Source organism: Zosterops lateralis (genome assembly GCF_965231275.1).
Source record: "Zosterops lateralis genome assembly, chromosome: 4".
Taxonomy (NCBI): domain Eukaryota; kingdom Metazoa; phylum Chordata; class Aves; order Passeriformes; family Zosteropidae; genus Zosterops; species Zosterops lateralis.
The window spans coordinates 68,323,048-68,344,399 of record NC_139765.1 but is presented as its reverse complement, the minus strand read 5'-3'; the positions used below and the strand labels follow the sequence as shown (position 1 = coordinate 68,344,399).

General features: G+C 41.4%; 1 protein-coding gene across 3 annotated transcripts in view; it reads left to right on the top strand.

The window, feature by feature from the left end:
* Nucleotides 1-21,352, top strand: part of CELF2 (CUGBP Elav-like family member 2) — a 376,889-nt gene that overhangs the window by 268,657 nt on the left and 86,880 nt on the right. For all 3 annotated transcript variants that reach the window (XM_083859037.1, XM_083859038.1, XM_083859039.1), the window contains one exon: nt 7,537-7,619. In XM_083859037.1, coding sequence (XP_083715163.1) covers nt 7,537-7,619 — 83 coding nt within the window. The remainder of the gene's footprint in view (nt 1-7,536; nt 7,620-21,352) is intronic.

Sequence of the window (21,352 nt, the reverse complement as noted above, 5' to 3'; positions counted from 1 at the left end):
CCACCTGCAGATCAGGATGTTGATGCAGTGCTGATGTGCAGGTCCAGTGCCACTGACTGCTCAGCTCTGTCTTCACAGCACTTCCTGAGTTTGTGTTGCAGTGTCTCTCATCTACTCCTGAGCCCAGACCAATAAAGCCCAGCTCCCATCCCAGCACACAGGGTTGGTTTCTTCAGGGACAGATGAGTTTCTAATGACATAAAATTGCCTCACTGCCATAAACCTGATTTGTGTGCATTTATTTACCCTGCCACCATGTATAGAATCTAGTTCTGCATCTGCTTTGTTTTTTTACTCCTTTATCACCATCTAGTGCAGATATCATATGAATGTTGCCAAGCTGCAGGTGTGGAAGTTGGCCCCTTTCTTTAGAAGTGAAACAGAGTTCCAGCATGCTGGCCACTTGCTCCCCAGTCATTAATCTGGCAGCAGAAGAGTTCAGGAATTTGCAAAAGCTGTCATTGTCCTATATGAAAAATTGTACATTGAAATTCTTCAGCTACTTGTACAGCTATTAGCCATTCAAAACTGTTTAATATAAGTGGCTTATTTCAGAGAGCAAGAAAAGTAGATTCTGGCAATTTTGCCCTTGATATCTTTTCTATCTGTGTCGCACTTTAGTCAAAATTTACATAATAATGGGTAGGGAAGTGTTGTGGGACATGAACCGGTGCATATTAGTTCTTAGTTGCTTTCCCAAAAGGCTTGAAAATGCAGCAAATTTAATCTAGGTCAAAAAAAAAGGAGAAGAAAAAAAAAAAGGGAGGGGGGGATGGAAAGAAAAAAAAAAGAGGAAATAAAAAAACCCCAACACTTCCATTTTGTAGGCAGAGGACATTTATAGAGAGCATTTGTATTCACAAGGGTACGGGAATGACAGAGTGCAACTCCTCCAGAAGAGCTCCCCCGTGCAGCTGAAGGCTGACAGCAAACCAGGACTTGTGGCCAATTAACAGAAAGGCCGTCATACCTTGCAAGGCATGGAGAGAAAAAATTGAGCTCCGTGGGATCATTTTTCACTGGCCATTTACGGGGCTGTTACCGGCCCAGAGCGTTTGTGCTTTAGCGCGAGCGGTGTGATGTGGGGCACTCTGGGGCTGGGCACTGGCACCCTGAATGCTGTAAACCAGGAGGAAAAATAGAGCACAGGGTGGAATTTGGCACGTCCCAGCTGTGAATCCTTCTCACTCGTGAGCCCTTGCCTACGTTCAGCTAATGTATTAATATTAGAAGTGGCATGGCTATAATATGTGCTGTCATTAGAGCGGCAGTGCGGTTTCCTGGCTGGTGACAGGACTGGTAATGCGGTTTCCATCAGGGTGCCAATTATATCAAACTATTAGCAAACCTGAGCTAATTGGGAGGCGGCATCATTAAAGGTTGGTTTCTGCTTTATTCGGCAATTCTATCAGGGATGGCTTCAATCCTTTCCATCTTACTCTCCCATGACTCCATAGAGAACAGAACATGAGCATGGTGCAGGTAGGAATCAAAACACATCCCTGCCTTAGCCACTTTCTTGTTCTGATAAAGCAGAGTTTCAAAAATAGTTGGATTTTTATTTCTGGGTGTCTCTGTCAGAAATGGCTGTAATTTGCTATTCAGACAGTTCAGGGTTTTCTCTGGTTTTGTATGGAACCACCCAATCAAAATATCTAAGACTTGAAACACCTAATATTAGATCTGTGTCTTCAGTGCAGGTTAGGTAATTGCACTAACATCTGTAGAAATGCCAGGCAAGGCCTCCATTCCACTGCATAAAATGTAAACAAAGTGAAAAGTCTCATTGCCCAACCACACACCTCAACTCCTTGTAGCAATAGGTCTTTTCAGTGACTTTAGTGGAAAAGAGATTTTAATGTCTTCATTGGCTTTTGGAAAATGACATTACAGGTCACGGTATGTCTGGTTGCAAATTGTGCTGTTCAGGCAGCTTTTTGTGATGTACAGAGCACGTATTCCAGAGTTCAGGTGGAAGGCTGGAATGCAAGAAACCTTGTTAAAGCCTGCCCTGTATTAGTGTAGTGTTTAAATTTTGGTGGTGGATGAGTGAATGTGGAAATCAGGAGAGAAACATTTGGAGTGAGGAAAAAAAAACAACAAGAAAAAGAAATCCTCCTTAACTTAAACTAGCTTGAACTGTGCTAGATTGACAAGAAGTTACTGTCCCCATTGAGATTCCAGACTTGTATTAAGCCAGCACCTGTTCTGCTTGCAAATGCACACACAAAAGTGAGCTTCATTCACAGAAAGAAAGAAACATAGCAGGACTTCACTCATTTAGCCTTCCAGGGCCTTCAGTCCCTTGATCTGTCAGCCCCTTAGAATTCAAACGCAGCCTTTAAAGGAATTTTCAATTCACAACATGATGACTTTGTTGATGTCCTGAATGTGAATGTATTTTGAATTGAATTTGTCTGCCAGGATTCCATTACTTGCTAAAAGAATACAGAGTTCAATCATCAGATAATCATTATAGCTGTTTTGAAGTGTTTATTTTATTAGTCTAGAAGGTAAAGCAAATTTCATACTTTTAAGTTGTTGCAGGCTTTGCAGGCGCCCTGATAAGCTCTTGTATTTCTATACCCCATGGTCAGGGTTCAGGTACTGGCAGCAGGTGATAATATGCACAACACAGGAGAGATCCAAACTGACAAATTTTGACAGCTGAAAACTAAAGAAACTAATATATCAGAATAAATATAAATATGGGTTGGGCTTTTTCTTTTCCTCCTGTATCTTTTCTCTTTAAATTCCCAAAAGTTAAATTTTCAGGCTTGGGAGGCTGCAGAATATTTTTCTTCAAATCAAAATCAAAGCAAATCAAAACCTCAGAGCATCTTGTGGAACGTGTTTTAATTCCTGTCCACATCCAAGTGTTGTTTTCTCATATAGATGCACATGTGTAATTCTTGGTAACTTTAACACAAGAGTTGTCTGTTCAGTTTAGGGAGCTTTAAAAGACTTTTTCTCACCCGAAGCAAGATGAAGGTTGCTGTATTCATTCAGGCATGAAATCCTGGCTGAGAGATTAAGCCTCTTACACAGATCCCAGTGCCATTAAATGCCAACGAGGACTGTGTAAGCCACATCTTCAAGTGGAGGAGAGCTTCCTTTTGTCAGTTGTTCAAAATTAGGAATGTAAACAGCTCTCACAGCATAATTAGTCTGTGTTGGAACTGGGAGAAAGTGACAAAAATAATGGCATGGCAGAGCTCCTGGAGATGTCATAGAGCTGGATCTTGCAGCCTACTAAAGCCATGACTGCTCTGCTGGGAGGCAAATTTGGGTCATAGAGCAGAAGTCACACAGGAGGGGAAGCCCCATTGCATGGGGTCACTAACAGCTCTTAGAAAAAATTGCTTACAGGAGGAATGGCATTTCTTAGTTGCATGGTGAAAAAGCAGTTTGTCATAGTTCCACAAAGTCCTCCAGAAACCCAAGTTCACTGTCAGCAGAAAACTATGGCTACTGTGGTGTCAAAGTTCTCACCACTTGATCTTTTTCCAACTATTCACTTCTAAATGATGGCTTCAGTGAACCCATGGCTTGATTCCCCTGTAATCCATTGCTGCCATCTTTGACAGTGCCTCACGTAAAGCTGTTTCTAGCCATACACGAGGCTGTTTATCCCTGTCACTGTCTTGCTAAACAGGTTTGTGTGGAAATTAAATAAATAAAATCTCTACCACTGGTGCTAATTGGTGCCTTTGGCAGCCTGAGCAAGGGCTTGTGAATTGAATGTGTCATGGAGAATTGAATGTGTCAACTCTCTCCCAATGGCTGGGACCTCGAGGTCTTTCTCTGGCACTAAATTTCCTTTGAAATAAGGAAAAAAAGGGAAAGGGGGGAGGGGGAAAAGAGACAGGGAGAGAGAGAGTGAAAACAAGCTGAAGTAAGAGATCTTTTCCCTTTTTTTTAATGAGGTGTTGAAGTTGAGCATTGTAATGTCCACACTGCAGCATTTGCTCATCAGAAGCCTTGAGAATCAGGGCTGTTTTCTGCTGCTGTTTCTCAGGCATCCCATTTGTTGCCATTAAACGCCGAGCAGCATGGAGTGGCAGGTTTTATCCAGTCTGTTCAAGCATCTGGCAGGATAGCCATGAAGTTGTTGCCGATGTCCTTAAGGGACTGTACGGATCTGCATGATTCATTCAGCTTTTTTTTTTTTTTTTTTTTTTTTTTTTTCAAGGTACAAAGAAGAAATGCCTTACGCTGTAGTAAATACTGTTCCAAGTAGAGCACAACCAGCTTAGCAGAGCGTGGGAGATTTGCTGCTCTGGAGGCACTGACTGGCAGCATGAGCTCCTCTGCCTGTGGGCAAGAATACACTAACCCATGTGGAGTTAAACTGGGCTGTATTTCAGGCTGTTGAGGACTGGCAGAACCATGTCCACAAAGCAATTCACCTTTTAAGTTGTCCTGACTAGGAGGGGAGAAGGTTATCACTGCCAGGCTCTGAGTTATTTGGATGTCAGAAAAGTCTAGTTGTGGTTCAAGCTGCTGTCGAGTTTGTTGGTGATGAAACAAAGATTATGTGTGCATGGGGCCTGGAGGAGAGGGTACTATTTTTTAATTTTCTTTCACTAGGAACATACTTTTTCTTTTCCAGCTGGGCCATTTGTTTGTCTTTGGCAATATTACATTTTCTTTAGTAAAATGGAGGAAGGAAGGTCATTGCCTGTTTGCCTTTCAGCAGGGGACAGCTACCAGTCCCAAAGCACAGATTAGCCCTGTCCTGTTACTCAGGCATCTTCCCCTCCAAAATTCCTGCAGAAAAAAAACCCTGAATTAGATACTTTTTCTATGTACTGACCCAAAAGGGTTTTACACTGGAGGCATCTTCAATGCAGTTTGTGTGTCATGGCCGCAGCCTTTGGAAAATCCATAGGCTGAGCTACAGCATTTCCTTGGGGAAACATGGATTATTGCCTTCTCTTTCCCCTCTGTTGCCTTATTTTCTTTTATGAGTCCAGCCCTGACCTCTGTAGCAGATACCTTCAAATTCATGTGTCCTCGCGTGAGTGTCCATACCCCCTTCAAACCACAGCAAACCAGCTCTCGTTGTGGGGTTTGTTTTATTTGAGAAGATACAAGCCAAATGCATCCTGAGAAAAAATTTATCCATGGGCATTTTCAGATGTGTCAGTCTGTGAGCTTAGAAGTCTCTATTTTTGTCAAGGTCCGATGACCTGCCTGAAACATCTGCACAGTTTCCTCATTAAGCTACTGTTTCTTCCGGCCCTCATTCACAGAAACATTTTTCTCTCCTGAGCTATTACTTCCCAAAAACGACCAGTTAAAGGGTATTTCACAGCATATTCATCTTTCAAGTGCAGTTCTTTCAAGTAGTGCCAAGAATGATAAACCAATAGATTTCAAATTTCTCCTTATCGGAATGAACCCACAGAGCTGAAATCTGAAATGAAACTCTTCGGGCCCATGGAAAAGGACATGGCAATTGCAGAGTTGTGATTAGAGCTTGATATTTCCCCTCTGAATCCTCTCTCCTGGTTAAAAAGTCCTATATTAAAAAACTAATAAACCAAATGAAGAAACAGTAGAAGATAGACTTGGAGCTGGCTGACAGGATAGATAAATATTACAATATTGTCCCAAAATCGCACTATTAAATGTCACAAACTTGGATTTTTTTATTTTTTTTTTTCTCATTTTCATCTGGAGTAGAAGAATTCAGATTTTCAGAATTTTCCAGTGAAACAGAAGGTTTAGAAACACTTACAAGAAATAGAAACCTTAACAGGCTGTGCCTGTCTCCAGCACACATCCCTGCAAACAACGTTCCACTTACTGAAATAATTACTAAACCATCTCCATCATAAAGTGTGAAATTTTAAAGAACCTGTTGGCAGTATGAAAAATGTTCCTCTCAGCTGTGTTAAGTCTGCATTACCTGCCTTCTTATGTTTTGCTGTGCCTGCAAGTGATTCTGTTTATTAGGAATAAACTTGCTTGAGTTCTAGCTGGGAATACATGGTCACCTTTGCTTGTTACCGAGGAAATGGTTGTCAGTGTCCTGGCTGCAGAGCCAGAGGGAGCATTCCCAATGCCATGCACAGCTTGAGCCAAGCAAGGGGCAGTGGAGGGGCTGTTCTGGATTCACCCTTTCCTTCCAAAGTGGGCCATCTCCTCATGGTTACTTCCAATGTTTGCTGTGTGCTGCTGTGCACACCTTCTCCTCATGTCCTTTTCCATTATGGAGATGCTGCAGGGTTGAACACAAGCAGGAATGTCAAGTGGGCTGGGCTGTTTCACCTTGGCCAACATAAGGGAGCTGATACAGGCATCATCTTTGCTCACTGCCTGAAGCACAGATTATTTTATCTGTGTCACACTCCAAGGGAGCACCAAGGCTCATGAGCCAGGGTTTCTTTTGTTTACTGATTGGTTTTGACATTTCTCTGCAGTTGTAGCAAATCTCTGACTGTGATTAAGAGAGCAGGATTGTTTTCTGATCCATCAGGAAGACCTTCATCATCTTGTTTCACGTGAAGTAGTTTTTTATTCAGGAGACACTTCTGCTCCCCAACCAGCATTGCCCAGGATGTTTTCTCTCTCCCCATAGCAGCTGGGTCACCAAACACTCCATCTGCAGCACATCTCATCTGTCAAGGAGCAGACTTCATACCTCTGGGGCATTACAGGCAAACCCTGGTCCTTGCTTTTTTGTCCCCTGCCTGGGACATTACAGCTCTTCCCTGAGGATCTGCCTGTGAGCCCTGACCTCAGCCTGGGGCTTGTGTTGAGCTGCCTGGGTTGTATGTGCTATAGATGCAAAAGCAAAAGCTGCTTTACATGTTTGCAGTGGACAAAGTGACAGCAACCCATATTTGGTCCCACACAGCACCTGGCTGGATCATGCTGTCAGAAGGGAAACCACAGGATTAAGGCAACTAAACCCACCTGTTTTACTGAAAATTCAACAGATGTAGGGAGAGCAGAGCCTCCCTTAATGCTGTCAGCCGTCAGCAGCCTCCACTATCCCAGCAGTGGCAAATTCACCTGTAGCTTATTTTTCATTCTTGAAACTGAGATGAGTGTCCCACCTCCAGTCCTGCCTGGTTGCAAAGAAATGGGGGAACCAACCTTAGCTCCTTTGTATAAGGCCCTTTAAATAAGGCCCTGCTTTAGCCTAATTTTCTGCTTGGGATGTAACAATGAATTCCTGCTGCTTGAGCCTGCCATGTTGCTTATATTCAAAGTATAATGGGGAGCCTTCAGAAAAATATAACCTTATTTACAATGTACAAAGCCAATTGGATTTTGGTTAACAATTTCTAAGTGATTACAGTTCAGTAACAATGCAGGTGTGCTATAGATGCAATGCACAGGGGGGGACTTCTTATTTTAAACCATACAAGCTTTCTTTTATTCATGTCATTCAGGCGCCTCAGGATAATTCACATTTCCAGCTTTCATAATGTGTTGTTCAACCACTGTTTTTTTCTCCCTCCCTATTGTACTCTCACAAATCATACTCACTAATTTCTGAAAGCTTTTCATTTCTCTCTATAGGTTGTTGTTTCGTAACATTTTATACAAGAAAAGCTGCTCTTGAGGCACAGAATGCACTGCACAATATTAAAACTTTACCTGGGGTGAGTACATTTACTTTTTCATCCTAATTATTTTATTGCCAGAAAAACCAGCCCTTTTGTTCTCAATGCTGCTTGGTGTCCCAAATGACCTTGATCTCTGCAAGGGGGGTGGCTAAGCTGATGATCTGTCCTGTGTTAGTGCCAGTCCTGTAGCAATGGCATCATGTCCAAAGGCAGTTGCTGTTCTCTAGAAAGTCCCTTGGCTGGAAAGTGTACTGATACCTGCTGACTAGAGACAGTGGCCAAAGTGCAATGTGGATCTTTTTTAAAATTTATTTAAGGGGGAAGGAGGAAGAAAAGATAACATATGGCAGACAAACACTGCACCACTGGGGCTTCATGTTTGAAAAGAGAGAGAAGAGGAAAAGACAAAACACAGCCAAACTTTGTAAAATGTAGCCTTTATCCACATGGTTTCTAAACAACCCGAAGGCGCATCTCAGGGAGTTATGGAGTGTGGTACCATGTAGCAGCTTGCACAGAGTCACCCTGTCCCCTGACATCCCCTCTCCTCACCACCTGCTCCCAACTGGCACCAGCGTTCAGAGCAGTTGTGGTTGTGTTGTACAAACTGTATCTTGTGTTTTCCTATGGTATTTTATACTTAAATTACAGGGCTAGAGAGAAGTATATCACTGGTAATTGCATGTCTTAACTCTGAAATCTTCTTGTACCACCATTTTCATTTTTTTCTGCTGCATACTTTGTGGATGGAAGAGAAAAAATATAAAGGATGGAGGTATATTCCCTCTTGATGTAGGAGAAGTGTTCAAGTATATGTTTGTAGTGTCTGGTTACAGACATGAAAATAAATAAATACACTGTGTAAATAAATAGAGCATTGCCTGGACTGACAGTTATATGGCCAATATCTCCTTTAGTTCCTGTGTGCTGTGTGTGAAATTGGACACTCTCTGTTTGAAAAATTATATCTGGCCAGCTTACTTTATGCAAGTGATTTCCTATTAGGAAAGCCACCTCATGTGTCTTTCACATGGAAATGAGAAGTGTAGAAGGGTCACAGACAGTTACCTGTGAGCCCTGCTAAAGGTAAAATGGGAGTCCTCTGTCATTTGCTATTAAAAATGCTGGGAATGGTGGTAGGAAATCTGCAAAGGTAGGCCAGCCACAGGAAAACAGGAGAAAAGTTGTGGCACTTCAGGTGATGTTTTCCAGCAACTGGCCCTTGCAAGGGACAGTATCAAGACCTTACAAGCCTCCCAGTGGGAGTCTCAGCACTTTAGGGTGTAGAGGATGGATGTGCCATCCTCGAGAGAGAATGGAAGGCTCTGAGGGACAATTCCCTTTGAGATGCTTTTGGAGCTCAGGCTGAATCTCAGCACCCTCTGGCTCTGCAACCCCAGTTGTTGGTTCCCATCCCCACTCCCAAAAAATGCTGAGCCCTTGGATGAGAGCTCTCTAACCCCATTCAATGTAACAGCTAAACCAATTCACTGAATAATTGGTCTCCATCATGCTTTGAGTCAAATGGCTGTATGGGCTGCCTGGGTAGGATGGAGGTGATCCCAAGCTGCTGGAGCAGCTCCTGCCCAGATAGCATCCCTCAAGCTCTACCACAAGATCTACTCATCACCCCCCTTAGAAGCAGAGAGGTGTGTTTAGAATCAGACAGTCACAGAGTCATTAGGGTTGAAAAAGACCTCCAAGATCATCAAGTACAACCTTTGACCAAAACCCACAATGTCAATTAAATCACAGCACTAAGTGCCACATCTGGGTGTTTTTTGAACACTTCTAAGGATGATGATTCCACCTGGGCAGCCTGTTCCAATGCTTGACCACTCTTTCAGTGAAGAATTTAATTCTGATGTCCAGCCTGAGCCTCTCCTGGTGCAGCTCGAGGACCTTTTCTTATCCTGTCACTGTTTCCTGACCCCCACCTGGCTACACCCTCCTGTCAGGGAGCTGAAGAGAGTGATAAGGTCCCCCCCAAGCCTCCTTTCCTCCAGGCTAAACAAACCCAGCTCCCTAAGCTGCTTTTAGTTTTCTCTGTTTTTCCCCGAGTCCCTTAAGCTGCCTCCTGTGTTTTGAGAGACCTTATTTATCCCAGTGGGTGACTCAGAGGGGCAGATTCCCTCTCTGACTTCCCCACATAGAGGCGGCAAAGCTGGCTCAGCTCTGCATTGCATTTTACTTGAGCAGGGCATCATTTTCTCCCTGACTTTTGCACAGCTAATGAGCAGGCAGCAGTTAAAGATGCTAATGTGCCTTTTGATAGTTTTAAAATAAGGTTCAAAAATATAATTTTTTTTCTAAAGCCCTCTCTAGCTCTTTGTCATTTAAAATTTATCTTTCCAAGCTGTTTTTTCCTGTCCTGACTATGAGGTTACAAAACTTTTTTTAAGGAAATGTGGAAATTGCATTCCCATGACTCTGAGGCCTTGGCATTAAAAATATTCCTGATACAGCCAGAGATGTTTAGATTTTACTATGAGATAAGTTGTATCTACTTTTTTAAAGGGAAGCCTCTAAAAAAGAGAAGCAACTTGAATACATTTCTACTACTTCTCTTTCAGAATGATTCAGCATATATTATATAACAGAATTCTATATTTTGCACGTGCAGTACGCTGGCATTCAGCATATATGGGGATGCTGTTATGCTGCATCTGTGTATTCCCAAAATAACTTCATTTAAGCACTCTTTAAAGTTGTGGCACACGTGCTGGAAACGCCTCACGTTAGCAGGGCTCTCCTTACATGAATTTTAGCAATTTCTGTATTGTATTTTCCTCTTGCCTGCTAAGCAGCTTTTACCAAACAAGCAGGAATTGGTAGTGGTTAGCTCTGTGTTTGAAATAGTCTCAGAGCAAATGGAGGCAATCTTCTGTCAGAGGCACAACAAGGGATGAATTTGGATCAGGTTCATCTGGGCATCAAGTGTCAGCTTGCTTTTCCAGTAAGCGAGGTACGGTCAGTAGGAGGTTCAGTAATAAGGTGTCTGCTGGAAACAAAAGATTCTGTGCCTTCCCCTTTTGCTGTAATATCACCAATGCATCAGAAAAGGCATCCTTAAATAGCCCAGGTAGAAAAATCCGAGGCAAAGGCAGGTGATTTATTAGTGTAAGGTAAGGAAAGCTGGCAGAGGCAGGAGCAGGGGGCTGCAGGGATGCTGTGGCTGTTGGAACTTGTCTGTGTTTTACCTGCACTCAGGTGTAACCTGCACTGCTGCTGAGGTGTGCAGGGGAATAGCTCTGTGTTCATTATTGATGGAGCCTAGATTATTTCTGGGTTTAGTCTCCCCACTTTTTTAATGCAGGCTGGCTCCATGTAGCTCGGTAAGCAGGTTTTGGATCAGCACTGGTGAAGCCAAAAAAGTGGGGGTTTAGTGTGAAATTTATCCCCCTTCTAAGGCTTCATGTTGAGTTTAATTTAAGTAGGTTTTTGAGCAAAGCCTGCAGTGCTATGTCTCTATCTCTGCTTTTTGCCTGGACCTCATCCTTAACAGAGACATGAAAACACCAGCGCTTGATCTGCTCCTTTGAGCTGCACCCTTTTAGTGGACATGAAGAAAATAAGACCAGACATAAATGATTAATGCAGAGTCTTGGAAGAAAATATTGCAGGGTGCCTTGCTGTTTGATTACAAGCCTTGGAATTAGTCAACATTTCCATAATTCTAAACCAATATACACCTGTTTTCCCACTGTGATGTGAAGGCACAACTTAATTTAACAGAAACCCCGCTGTGCTAAATCTCTCATTAAATACCAAGCTAGTTCTGTAATTTAAAGTTGCAGCACTACTATTTTAACTGAATTGCCTTTGTATTATAAAATTAATAAGAAGTTAATGATGCACTTTGCTGTATTCTCTCAGATTTTTTTTTTTTCACAGCAACAACAACAAAAAAAGAAAGATAAAGAAGAAAAACATGTCACCAGCTGACATCTCAAGGCTTTTCTGGTTTTAATCATTTTCCTGAGGATAGAAATTCATTTAAAAGATGTTTTAAAATAAATTTTAAAAACTTTCTGCCCAAGTAGGATCAAACACCATCTTTTTATTCATGATTAATATAATCTCTCTGTTAGTCATCATATTCCTTGTCATATATCGGAGCTTTTATCTTTCCCAAAATATGCATTTAGATATCACTTGTTATGTATGATTGCTACTAGGCAGAGAAGCAGATATGCAGTGTTTGAGAAACGCAGGCATATTGTTATGGTATATGATAAAGATCAACAGAACAGGGACAGTTTTATTCTGTTTACTTGGTGCTGGCATCACAAGTAGCTTTTATGTCTTGCAAATGAACACCGTGAATTTTCAGATGTGTCTTTTCAAACATGGGAGCAGGTTGCTGATACCCTCATAGCTCATACAGATGTGGTTTATGTTATTCAGCTTAGAGTCAGGTTCTCTTGGAGTGTTCATTTGGATTTTGTTTTAACAGGCAGAAGGGAGAAAAGGGAAAACCTCAATTTGAATGTAATAATGATCTTAGAAATGGGCTTCTTTGGGATGAGATGTAGAACTGAGGCCTTAACTAGTCTCATCTTCATTAAGAATCTCATGGCTTCGTTAGAGGTGTTTAACTTCTATTCCCTAAACAGAGTAATCCAATAAATTCCACCCATCTAAATTTATTCTGTACCTTCATTTAGATGTAATAATCTTGGTTCCCCCATGCTCTAATTTGCTGCTTAGTGAAAATTGGCTTCTGTATAGAGGGCAAACCTCAAAGAGCTGTATTCAGGGACTGCTTTAACTGCCTTCATGGCACTGACATTTGTTCTTTGTTTTAGTTTTAACATGCTTTATTTTAAAAACAGAATGTGCTCTGTTTTGCTGACAAGTGAACCTGACAGGACTTCCTGGCAAGGGTTAAGTGCAGATAGGTAACACAAGAGCACTATATGTGGGTTGGATTCTTAGAGCCAAATAGCTGAATAAATGCACCTTTAATGTCACACAGAAGCTATTTGAAGTCAGAAATCAATGGATATCCATTTGTAAACTCTATGCCTAAAACTCTTTGGAGTCTTTGTTCTGTATTTGAAGTTAGATTTATTGGACATGGTAAGGGTCATTTGTTGTCTTTGTGTACATTTATATACATATCCTCCTACCTAAAGTTATCACAAAAATAATTAACGGCCCACACTCAGCACTCCTATGCTTTTAAAAGAATCATGGTTTACATGGTCCTTATTTCAAGTGTGATATACATATTCCAAGTAGCAGCAAACCTTTTATATTGAAGTTCTGTCATGAAACTAGGACAGTAGCTGTATGAATTTATTTGTTTAAGGGTTTAACAACAAAGAAATACCATTTTGAGTGAGTTCTTAATATTTTAATGGCAAGGTGGAGTTTGTAGGAACTGTTTTTATAAAACATTCATTGTTTCCTTTTTTGCCAGGAAAAAAAATCTTCAATTTTTACATTGTAAGAATCACTAATACTTTTATTGAAAGTTTTTGCATCATCGGGAAGCAGGACTGGCTTAGAGAGAACTTTGCCCACAGGTTGTGTACTGGCTGTAAGGAAACCATAAAGTCCTTTTAGGGGTGGAATATGAAAAATAATAATCAGAATAATCTGGTCCAAAATGCAGGCACCTGTGACAATTTACTATGAAACCTCATTCATTTTCTGATAAAATACCATTTGTCCAGCAAGAAGCAAAAAAACCCAAATGTGTTTCTGGTTCTGGTTCATCATGAGCTCCTTTCTAATGACTATCCTGACACTCTCAATTCTAGAGTAGTGTTTCAATATCCAGTTCCCTTCTCTGTTTTAAGCCTTATGGTTTGTCAGTACTATATGAACATTATGTAAAAATTACCTGTAATAAAAAGGTAATCATCCAATATGATTTGAATAATAGTCTGAATATGATATATCAGTGACTCTGAGAGATTTTGACAAACAGAAAGGGAATTCAAAGAGCAATTAACTTAGTTAAGGCTTTGCAGTGATTGATTTATGATGACAAATTAAACTAATTCAGTACCCATATAGTATGGCCAAATGCTGTTTAATGAAGGATCCAAAGAGTATAGAACTGCTTAAATGATAAAAATAACCAGATGGGAAAGAGGAGAATTCCCAGGAAGCATCTGTTCCAAGGAAGTGAGCTGTAAGACATTGAATGATGTTAAGAAAGTGAATCTGGCCCATTCCTTTCTTTAAAATGCTGTGCAAAGGAACCCACTTAATAATACACTTTGCACAGCTAAGAAGACATGTTTTTTTTATTCAAAAATTCCACTTCTACCCCTGCCCCTCAAAAAAAGAGTTGCACTGACTCTGCCACTTCAGTGAAAATAAATATTTGCACTAAGTTCAGATACCTTAGTAGAAAAGTTGGGTTTGCACCTACCATTGCTGTGAAACACAGAATGGATCACCAGCCCCAGATTTATAAAATGGAAAAAAGTGACTTAGGAACCCCGTGAAATATCTGTAAGTAACTGAACTTGCAACTTAATGGGAGAATGGTGACTGTTGTGCAGGTGTAGAGAGAGGGGAATATTGACCAAGTGAAAATAACTTCTCTAAATTGAACAAAACATGTCATTTGTAATTATATTGTCCCTTTTTCTCTTTGCGGGATGGAGGGTCGAATTTACCTTCACCAAATTCACAGCCTCATCGTTAGGATAACTTTTTGACATGCAAGGAGAATGCAGTTCCTCTCTGCCTTGTTTATTGAAAGGATTTAGCTTGGATTGACCTAACAGAGCCTTCACCACTGGGCTTAGTTAAGATTAGGGTCACCCTTTCTCTTCTTGAAGCTGCTCCAGCTCTATGAAAGTATCAAATTCTGGTGGGAGTGAGAGACAGCAAGGAACAGCACTTGGTTGTCTGGTACTGAGGGCAGTGACTCATGTACTGTGATATCTGGATATGAGTCCATGCTCTAGTAAGTATTTTGTTCTTTGGAAAAGCTTCAAACATTCAGAAGAGGCTCTGATAGAACAGGGAAGTGCAGGAAGATCCATTGCTGAGGCACTGATAGAAGGTGGCTCAATCTTGACCTGCCTTACTTGGAGGAGTGATGGCCTGTGGTGTGTCAGGAGGGTGCAGAGCTGCACAGGGCATGGGCATCAGTGAGCTGGTTTAGATATTAAACATCCAAATCACGTTGTTGCTTTTCCTTCTGGGAAGTATGAGCACATTGGCCCAACTGCAAAAGTAGTTACATGTACACTCTCCTTTTAGAGAACTCTTGGAGTAGTTCAGGATATTTTTTTTTCACAGTTTTGCAGTATAATAATGTTGGGATGGAAAGTAAGTAATGCATAATAATGGCTTGACCTTGGAAAAAATTCACTAATGTGAAGCTCATCCCCTAAAGGCCAAACCATTCTGGGGTGTGGCACTGGGATTTACCTCTGGTTTCCATAACCAGTCAAAGCTGAGGTCATCACTTTGCAAAATCCCTCCAGACCCTTTTGTCCAACTTAAAACATATTACTCAGGGAGTGTGGAGGATCAGTTCACAGGATGTGAACTTTTGAGCTGGGTACCCAAAAATCACTGACTTGGAGAAACTTTTGCTGTGCACTTCAGAATGGAAATCTCTGAAGAAAATCAAGAGGCCATCACTGGAGTACTCCAGGGTATTGCAAAGTTCACCAAGATTTAGGTGGGGTGCTTAGCTAAGGATAATAGCCCAGGCACTCTCTTAAACAGACTATTTATCCTCCTGCTGGTGTTAGCTGTTTTCTGTTATCTGGAACAGAAAGTACAGGTGCTTCAGTCAGCCTCATTAGCACCACGACACGAGCTATTAAAATTGTCTTCGTAATGAAAAACTAGTTCAGGGAGCCTTCCTAGCTGTCTGACTACTTCTACAATAGTGAAATTAGAAAGGCAAATCATAAACTGAGTTGCAGCCATCAGGAAGCAACATCATTAGAGGTGCCCTTGGATGCCATTTGCCTGCCTTGATAGCAATGCTTGGCACCCGTGGATCTGAGTTATGTTATGACCAAGGAGCCTGAGCCTCATGGCATGTTTATATCAGAGAAAATGTTTGTTCAGCATCCTCCTGCCATTGTATCCAACCCTGTGAGCTGTGCTGCTTCCTTGAAACACCTCTGCTTTGTGGCCCATTGCTGTTGAAGGGATGCAGTGCTGGCTCATTGTGTGTTTGCAGTCCTGTGGTGGTGCAGGAAGCTGAGGTAGCCCCAGCCAGATTTCCCCCATCTCAGTCAGGTAATGAATCATACTGGGCAGGTGACTGTGCTGCTGGATGGGACACTGTACATGATGAGAGAGAAAACAGGAGTTCTGTCTTTTCTGTGGTGCTCAAAAATCCCATAATAGTACTACAAAAAACAGGAGAAACTGGGTGACCTGATTGAGTCTCCTGCTCTAATAACACACTTTGGACAATCATATTCTGCCTAATTAAAAGCACTTTTCGCAGACCCAGAGAGATAATTTATTTTTTGCCCATTCTCTGGAAGAAATTATCATCCTTATCAGCTTAGTTGGAAGAGCCACTTTCCCGTCTGTTCTTCCCCTGTGCTGTGCACAGAAATCCTTCCTCCTCTGTCCAGCAGGGCCACTGGGGCTGCCAGAATAACTTGGGGATTCATTTGGGAGCAAGCACCAGTCTGGGGTACAGACATGTTCATCTGATTGTCTGTAGACATCCAAAATCTTTAGAGATGCTCAATTGGGCTGTGAATTCCCACCCTGGAAAGACATGGAGTACATGTAGTTGCAGAGTTTACATTTTAGTCTGTCAGTGTGTGAAGCAAGTGGTCAGCACCCTCTAAAGCAGAGTGAAAATTTATTGACAAGACACAAGGGAATGGGTTTAAATTGAAAGAGAGTAGGTTTGGATTAGAGATTAGGAAGAAATTCTTACTGTGAGGAAGGCACTGGCACAGGTGCCCAGAGAAGTTGTGGATGCCCCATCCCTGGAAGTGTTCAAGACCGGGTTGAGCACGGCTTGGACAGACCTGGTCTAGTGGAAGGTGTCCCTGCCCATGGCAGGAGATTGAAACTAAATGGTCCTTAAGGTCTCCTCCAACCCAAAACTTTCTATGATTCAACTATTCTATGATTTTGTGATTCTATGATTCTACAATTAAAGTGTCAAATACCTTTTAACAGGAAAAGCGCTAACAGGGGGAAAGTTAATATTTGTCTCACTTTTGGAGTGGTCCATCTTTTCTCCTTCAGCACAGCTGAAATCAGTAATGGCTTTTCTACCAGACAGTAGCCTGGCTATCTGCAGGAGCAGAGAGAAACAGTCATTGAAAAAGATGCCACCATAACTCTATTTATTAACAAAAGCCTGTATCTATTGCCTTGTGCCAGGGAAGTTAAAAAAGCAAAAACTGCAAAAGAAAAAAAAAATCACATTGAGCTAAACAGAGTCTTAAGCAGCGGTAAACAAAATGTAGCTTCCTTTGTGGTTGATTTTTATCCAGCTGCAGCCAAATATCAAAGCGATATCAAAGGAAAGCTACCCATTAATTAATTCAGACTGACTTCACAAAGCAAGCTGGAGCTTTTGCTGATATCTGATTCTGACAACTTCCTAATCTTCACAAGTTGTCATTAAGAGTGGCATTAAAGCAGTCTGCAGTCAATCCCAGCTCTCGCCCCATTGTAGCTCAGAGATGGTCTATCTGCCATCGTGGGGGAGGAGGGGGGATATACAAACAGGGCTTAAAATAAGGAACTTTGCTTCTTTGCAGATGGAATTTACAATGTATCAGGGAATCACATTAATACACTGCCTCAATCATTCATCCCAGGAATGCTCACCCATTCCCACTTGCAACCCTTACAAGTTGCAGTGAGTGGAAATTTGCTCTTCTGAAGGAGAAACACAGGGAAAAAGCAGAGAAGGAAACTAAAAAAGAAGCTTGTGTCTGAAAGGAATAATTAGAAGTCTGTAATGATCTCTAAGAAAGTATGAATAGAGGCTTATCACTGATTTCAAGATAGAGAACATAGGATTGTGGGTTGAAGAAAGTAAAACTGTGGAAAATAAGACACTAATCAGAGGATAAGATTAGTTTTAAACTAAGAATTTTGAGCAACCTGGTGTAGTGGAAGGTGTCCCTGCCCATGGCAGGGGGGTTGAAACAAGATGGGCCTTAAGGTCCCTTCCAACCTAAACCAATCTATGATCCTATGAACTGAAAATCTGGTACCTCCACAAGTGAAGCTCCTAATTCCACCGTGAAAACACAACACTCAGTGTTCCTTACCACTGCCAGGATCACTCAGAGGGATTGCAGCCTCCTGCAGAGATGTGAGGGATATGGCACCTTTATGTTTCCATTCAGCTGTGAATGGCTCAAATGATTGAAGGGAGTTTGTTTTCTAGACCATCACTTGAGCGAGTATCCACCAGACAGCAACTAATACTATTTTGTGGCAAATTCCTGACAACACCTTAGAGGAAAATGTGCTGTGTTATTATACAGTATATTCATTTCAAATATTGCAGAGAACACAGAGGAGGATAAGTGCTGTTGTGGAAGCACCTCACCCAGCATCCACAGCAGCATCCATGAAGACATTTATTTCCTCCAGGGCCAAGTACTGCCCAAATTCCAGTGACAAATGGGAATTATTTTTGGTTGTACACAGAAGCAAGGATTTACCACCATAAGAGGTAAAATAAAGCTTAGATCAAGTATCAGGAAAAAAAATACCCAGTATCTGTTCAATTAGAATAATCTCTTAAAGGATACAAAGTTAAATCCCAGTCCTTACGGGCGTTTGGGGTAGGAAAGTATTAGAAAATATGGGATAGGCAGTAATCCTGTATTGGCATTAAGTCATTCGAGATGAGCTGCTGGATTTTTTCATCTCTCATTTCTCCGATTGCTAAGAAGTGAAAGAAATTGCTATGCTGGGTAAATATAGAATCCTCCTATTTGTACAAAAATATATGATTAACCAAAAAAGAAAGATCTTGCTAAGTAAGAGCTACAGCCAGCCTAAGTGCTGTGGTTATACACTTGTGTCTGGAGGGCTCTGGGGTTGCTCAGGCAGGCGTGTCCCTTGCCTCTTGTGACCCTGTTCATTTTGCAAAGAATGACATGGATTTATCCCAGTTTAAAAGTGGCCTGAGAGCTGACAGCCCTCATTGTCTGCTACTTGTCTTCCTCCCTGTTGACATGAGAGCCAAAAATAGAGGGTGTGACGTGGGGAAAATTTCTTTTCTGCACCCATTCCTGTTTCCCTGTGCTTTCCTTGCCCTCTGCTACAGCTTCACTGACACTGCAACAGCCCTCAGGCTGCATTAGCCTCTCTCAGAAAAAGTAACATATGCCAAGAAACCAGGAGTTCAAGACTTCCCAGTAGCTCTAAATGCTACCTTTGGAGCAGGTAGGATGAATGATGTAAGTTTTCAGCTCAGTTGGTTTTATCAGAGGACTTTCCTGATAGTTCTCTGTGGCCTCCAGCTGCTCCACCTGAAGCCATCCCTGCAAAGAGATTTCTTTGACCTTTAGGCGAGTTGCACATAAAAATGTTACTCACAGGGCATAGACAGAGAAAATTTCTAATTGAGTACAGTAGCAGTAAAGAATAAGTAAAAGAAGACAAGTTTTCACATTCTGATGCTTGCAGTCAGTAAATGAAGTGTGTTGTTGCTTTTTTTCAAGAGAATCAAGGGGCCCAGTCTCTGGACACAGGCATTAAGGTCCATGCTAGGGATCAGATGCTTGGTTCAGAGCTTTGCAGATGGGTGGAGGCAGGTTGATTTTGGCTTTACTCTTCCTAGCACTTTTACTAATGAAATCTTAATCACAGCTTGGTCCAAACACCACAGCCAGCTGGAACTGACTCATTCTTCAAAAATATATGTTTCTGCTAATGTCGTCCATTTATTTTTCGTTTGTTTCACTTTCCAAAACACCTATTGACAGAATTATTCAAATGCATTATAATTCCTGAAGATTAGCATTATAAATGTATAGTGTTTGTTTAGTCTGAATACAAACCACTTTCCTTATCCCAAAGAAAGCACTGGCAGAGTACATTAGCTACAGAGATGCTAAAAAATTAAAGAGAATGAGTTCATACGATGGGTGGTTAAAACTAACGTGGTTGCTCAACGTGACTCTTTACTGGTGTTTTTAACTGTATGTGTACACAACTAGACATTCATATTTTTGTGGGGACAGTGTGTGTATGTGTGTGCTTGTGGCTGGAGACTTGTGGCAGTCTGGTTCTGTTTTTCAGAGATGGATGGAATATCGAGCTATCTCTTTCATTCTCTCTCTGCAGCCAGATTATTTCGCCAGTGCAGACTGTTGGCATAATACTGAGAGTTTGGATGCTGATACTGGATAGTCGTGGAAAATTCCTGTAACTTCAGCTCATGGAGAGCTTAAATAGAATTTATGAGCCACATCCTCATTTGGCGTGAAATATTCTGGCTCTGCTGGTTAAACAATAACATTGTACTACTTACCCCAGCCCATCTCAGTCAGGAGAGTAGGATTTTGACATCTTCATTCAAAACCTCTTTTCTATCTGAATGCTTTGGTTATTCTCTGCAATATTTAGGGGCATGCTTGTTGTAGTTTGTTGTAGTTTGGGGTTCATGTGTGATCCTTGAAAAAATCTGAATTGGTCTGTGTTTGGTAAGAGAGAGGAATTTGCCTGTCTGCCTTCTGGGGAGGAGGGGATTGTGAATCCAGACGTGTATTCTGGACTCATAACTTCTCTGTAGCTTTGCTGAGTGAAAAGTGAAAATGGCAACAGCCCCACATCATCAGGGCCAGCTTTTTCTATATATTGTACCCTTTGCTCTAATTTAAAAGGTAGAATTTCAATAGATTTTATAATTTTTATGCTTTTGGGGCTTATTTTAGACTTACCTCAATCACACTTTTTAGCTATAAGATGTTCTTGCTGGTACATTGTAATGCAAATAGGAGAGCTTTCCAACAGAACTTTAAAAAAGCCTTACATTTTTTTTTAAATCCCATAGCCTGGAATTTGAGTTTTGTACAAAATAATAGACTCTAGCTTCTGTCAGAAGAGGAGCCCAAGAGCGTTGTTGAATCAAGGTGACCTTCCATGCTGCAGAAAGAGTCAGGCAGAAGAACCACTTAGCAAATGAACAGAAAAATCTGTGATGTGAAACTGGGGGAGTGGCTGAAGCTGGTTTCTCTCTTATCAAATGAAAGCAAAAAATTAAGAAGATAAGTGTAGATGAGATAACACTGTGAAAGAGACAGAGGAGCCCCTGACTATGCTTTCTTCCCTTTCTGAAATGTTGCTGTCACTGGTCATTCCTTTTAAAGGTTTATCTCCTGAATTCCAGCTTGGCAAAGGTAGAGGATATTGATGAGCATAATCACATGGTGTTTTCCCAGAGCATAGTTCACAGAGAAGAACAAGCAAGCACAGAACAGTGTAAATCTTGAAATAAAACTCCTGCAAAACAAGCATTTACATCCTGGTCGCTTTGGCCTCTCTCAGAAACAAGCTTGTGTTTTGCATTACAAAAGCCATTGCATGTTTTTAAAAACCTGTGATTTAAACTAAATTTCTTCACAGTCATTGGCAGCCTGAAAGCAGAGGTATTTTATTTTTGGTTGAGACTGATTTTTGGGGGAAGAAGAAGGACAGGGTAGAGGATTGCTTTGTTTTCTTAACAAATTTCCAAAGATTATCCTTGTAGTTAATGTGGAATCAGAGGTATTTATGTAGAAAGGGAGTGGTTTCCTGTGGACCAAGCTTGAGCATTAGCACCCTGAAATGGTGAC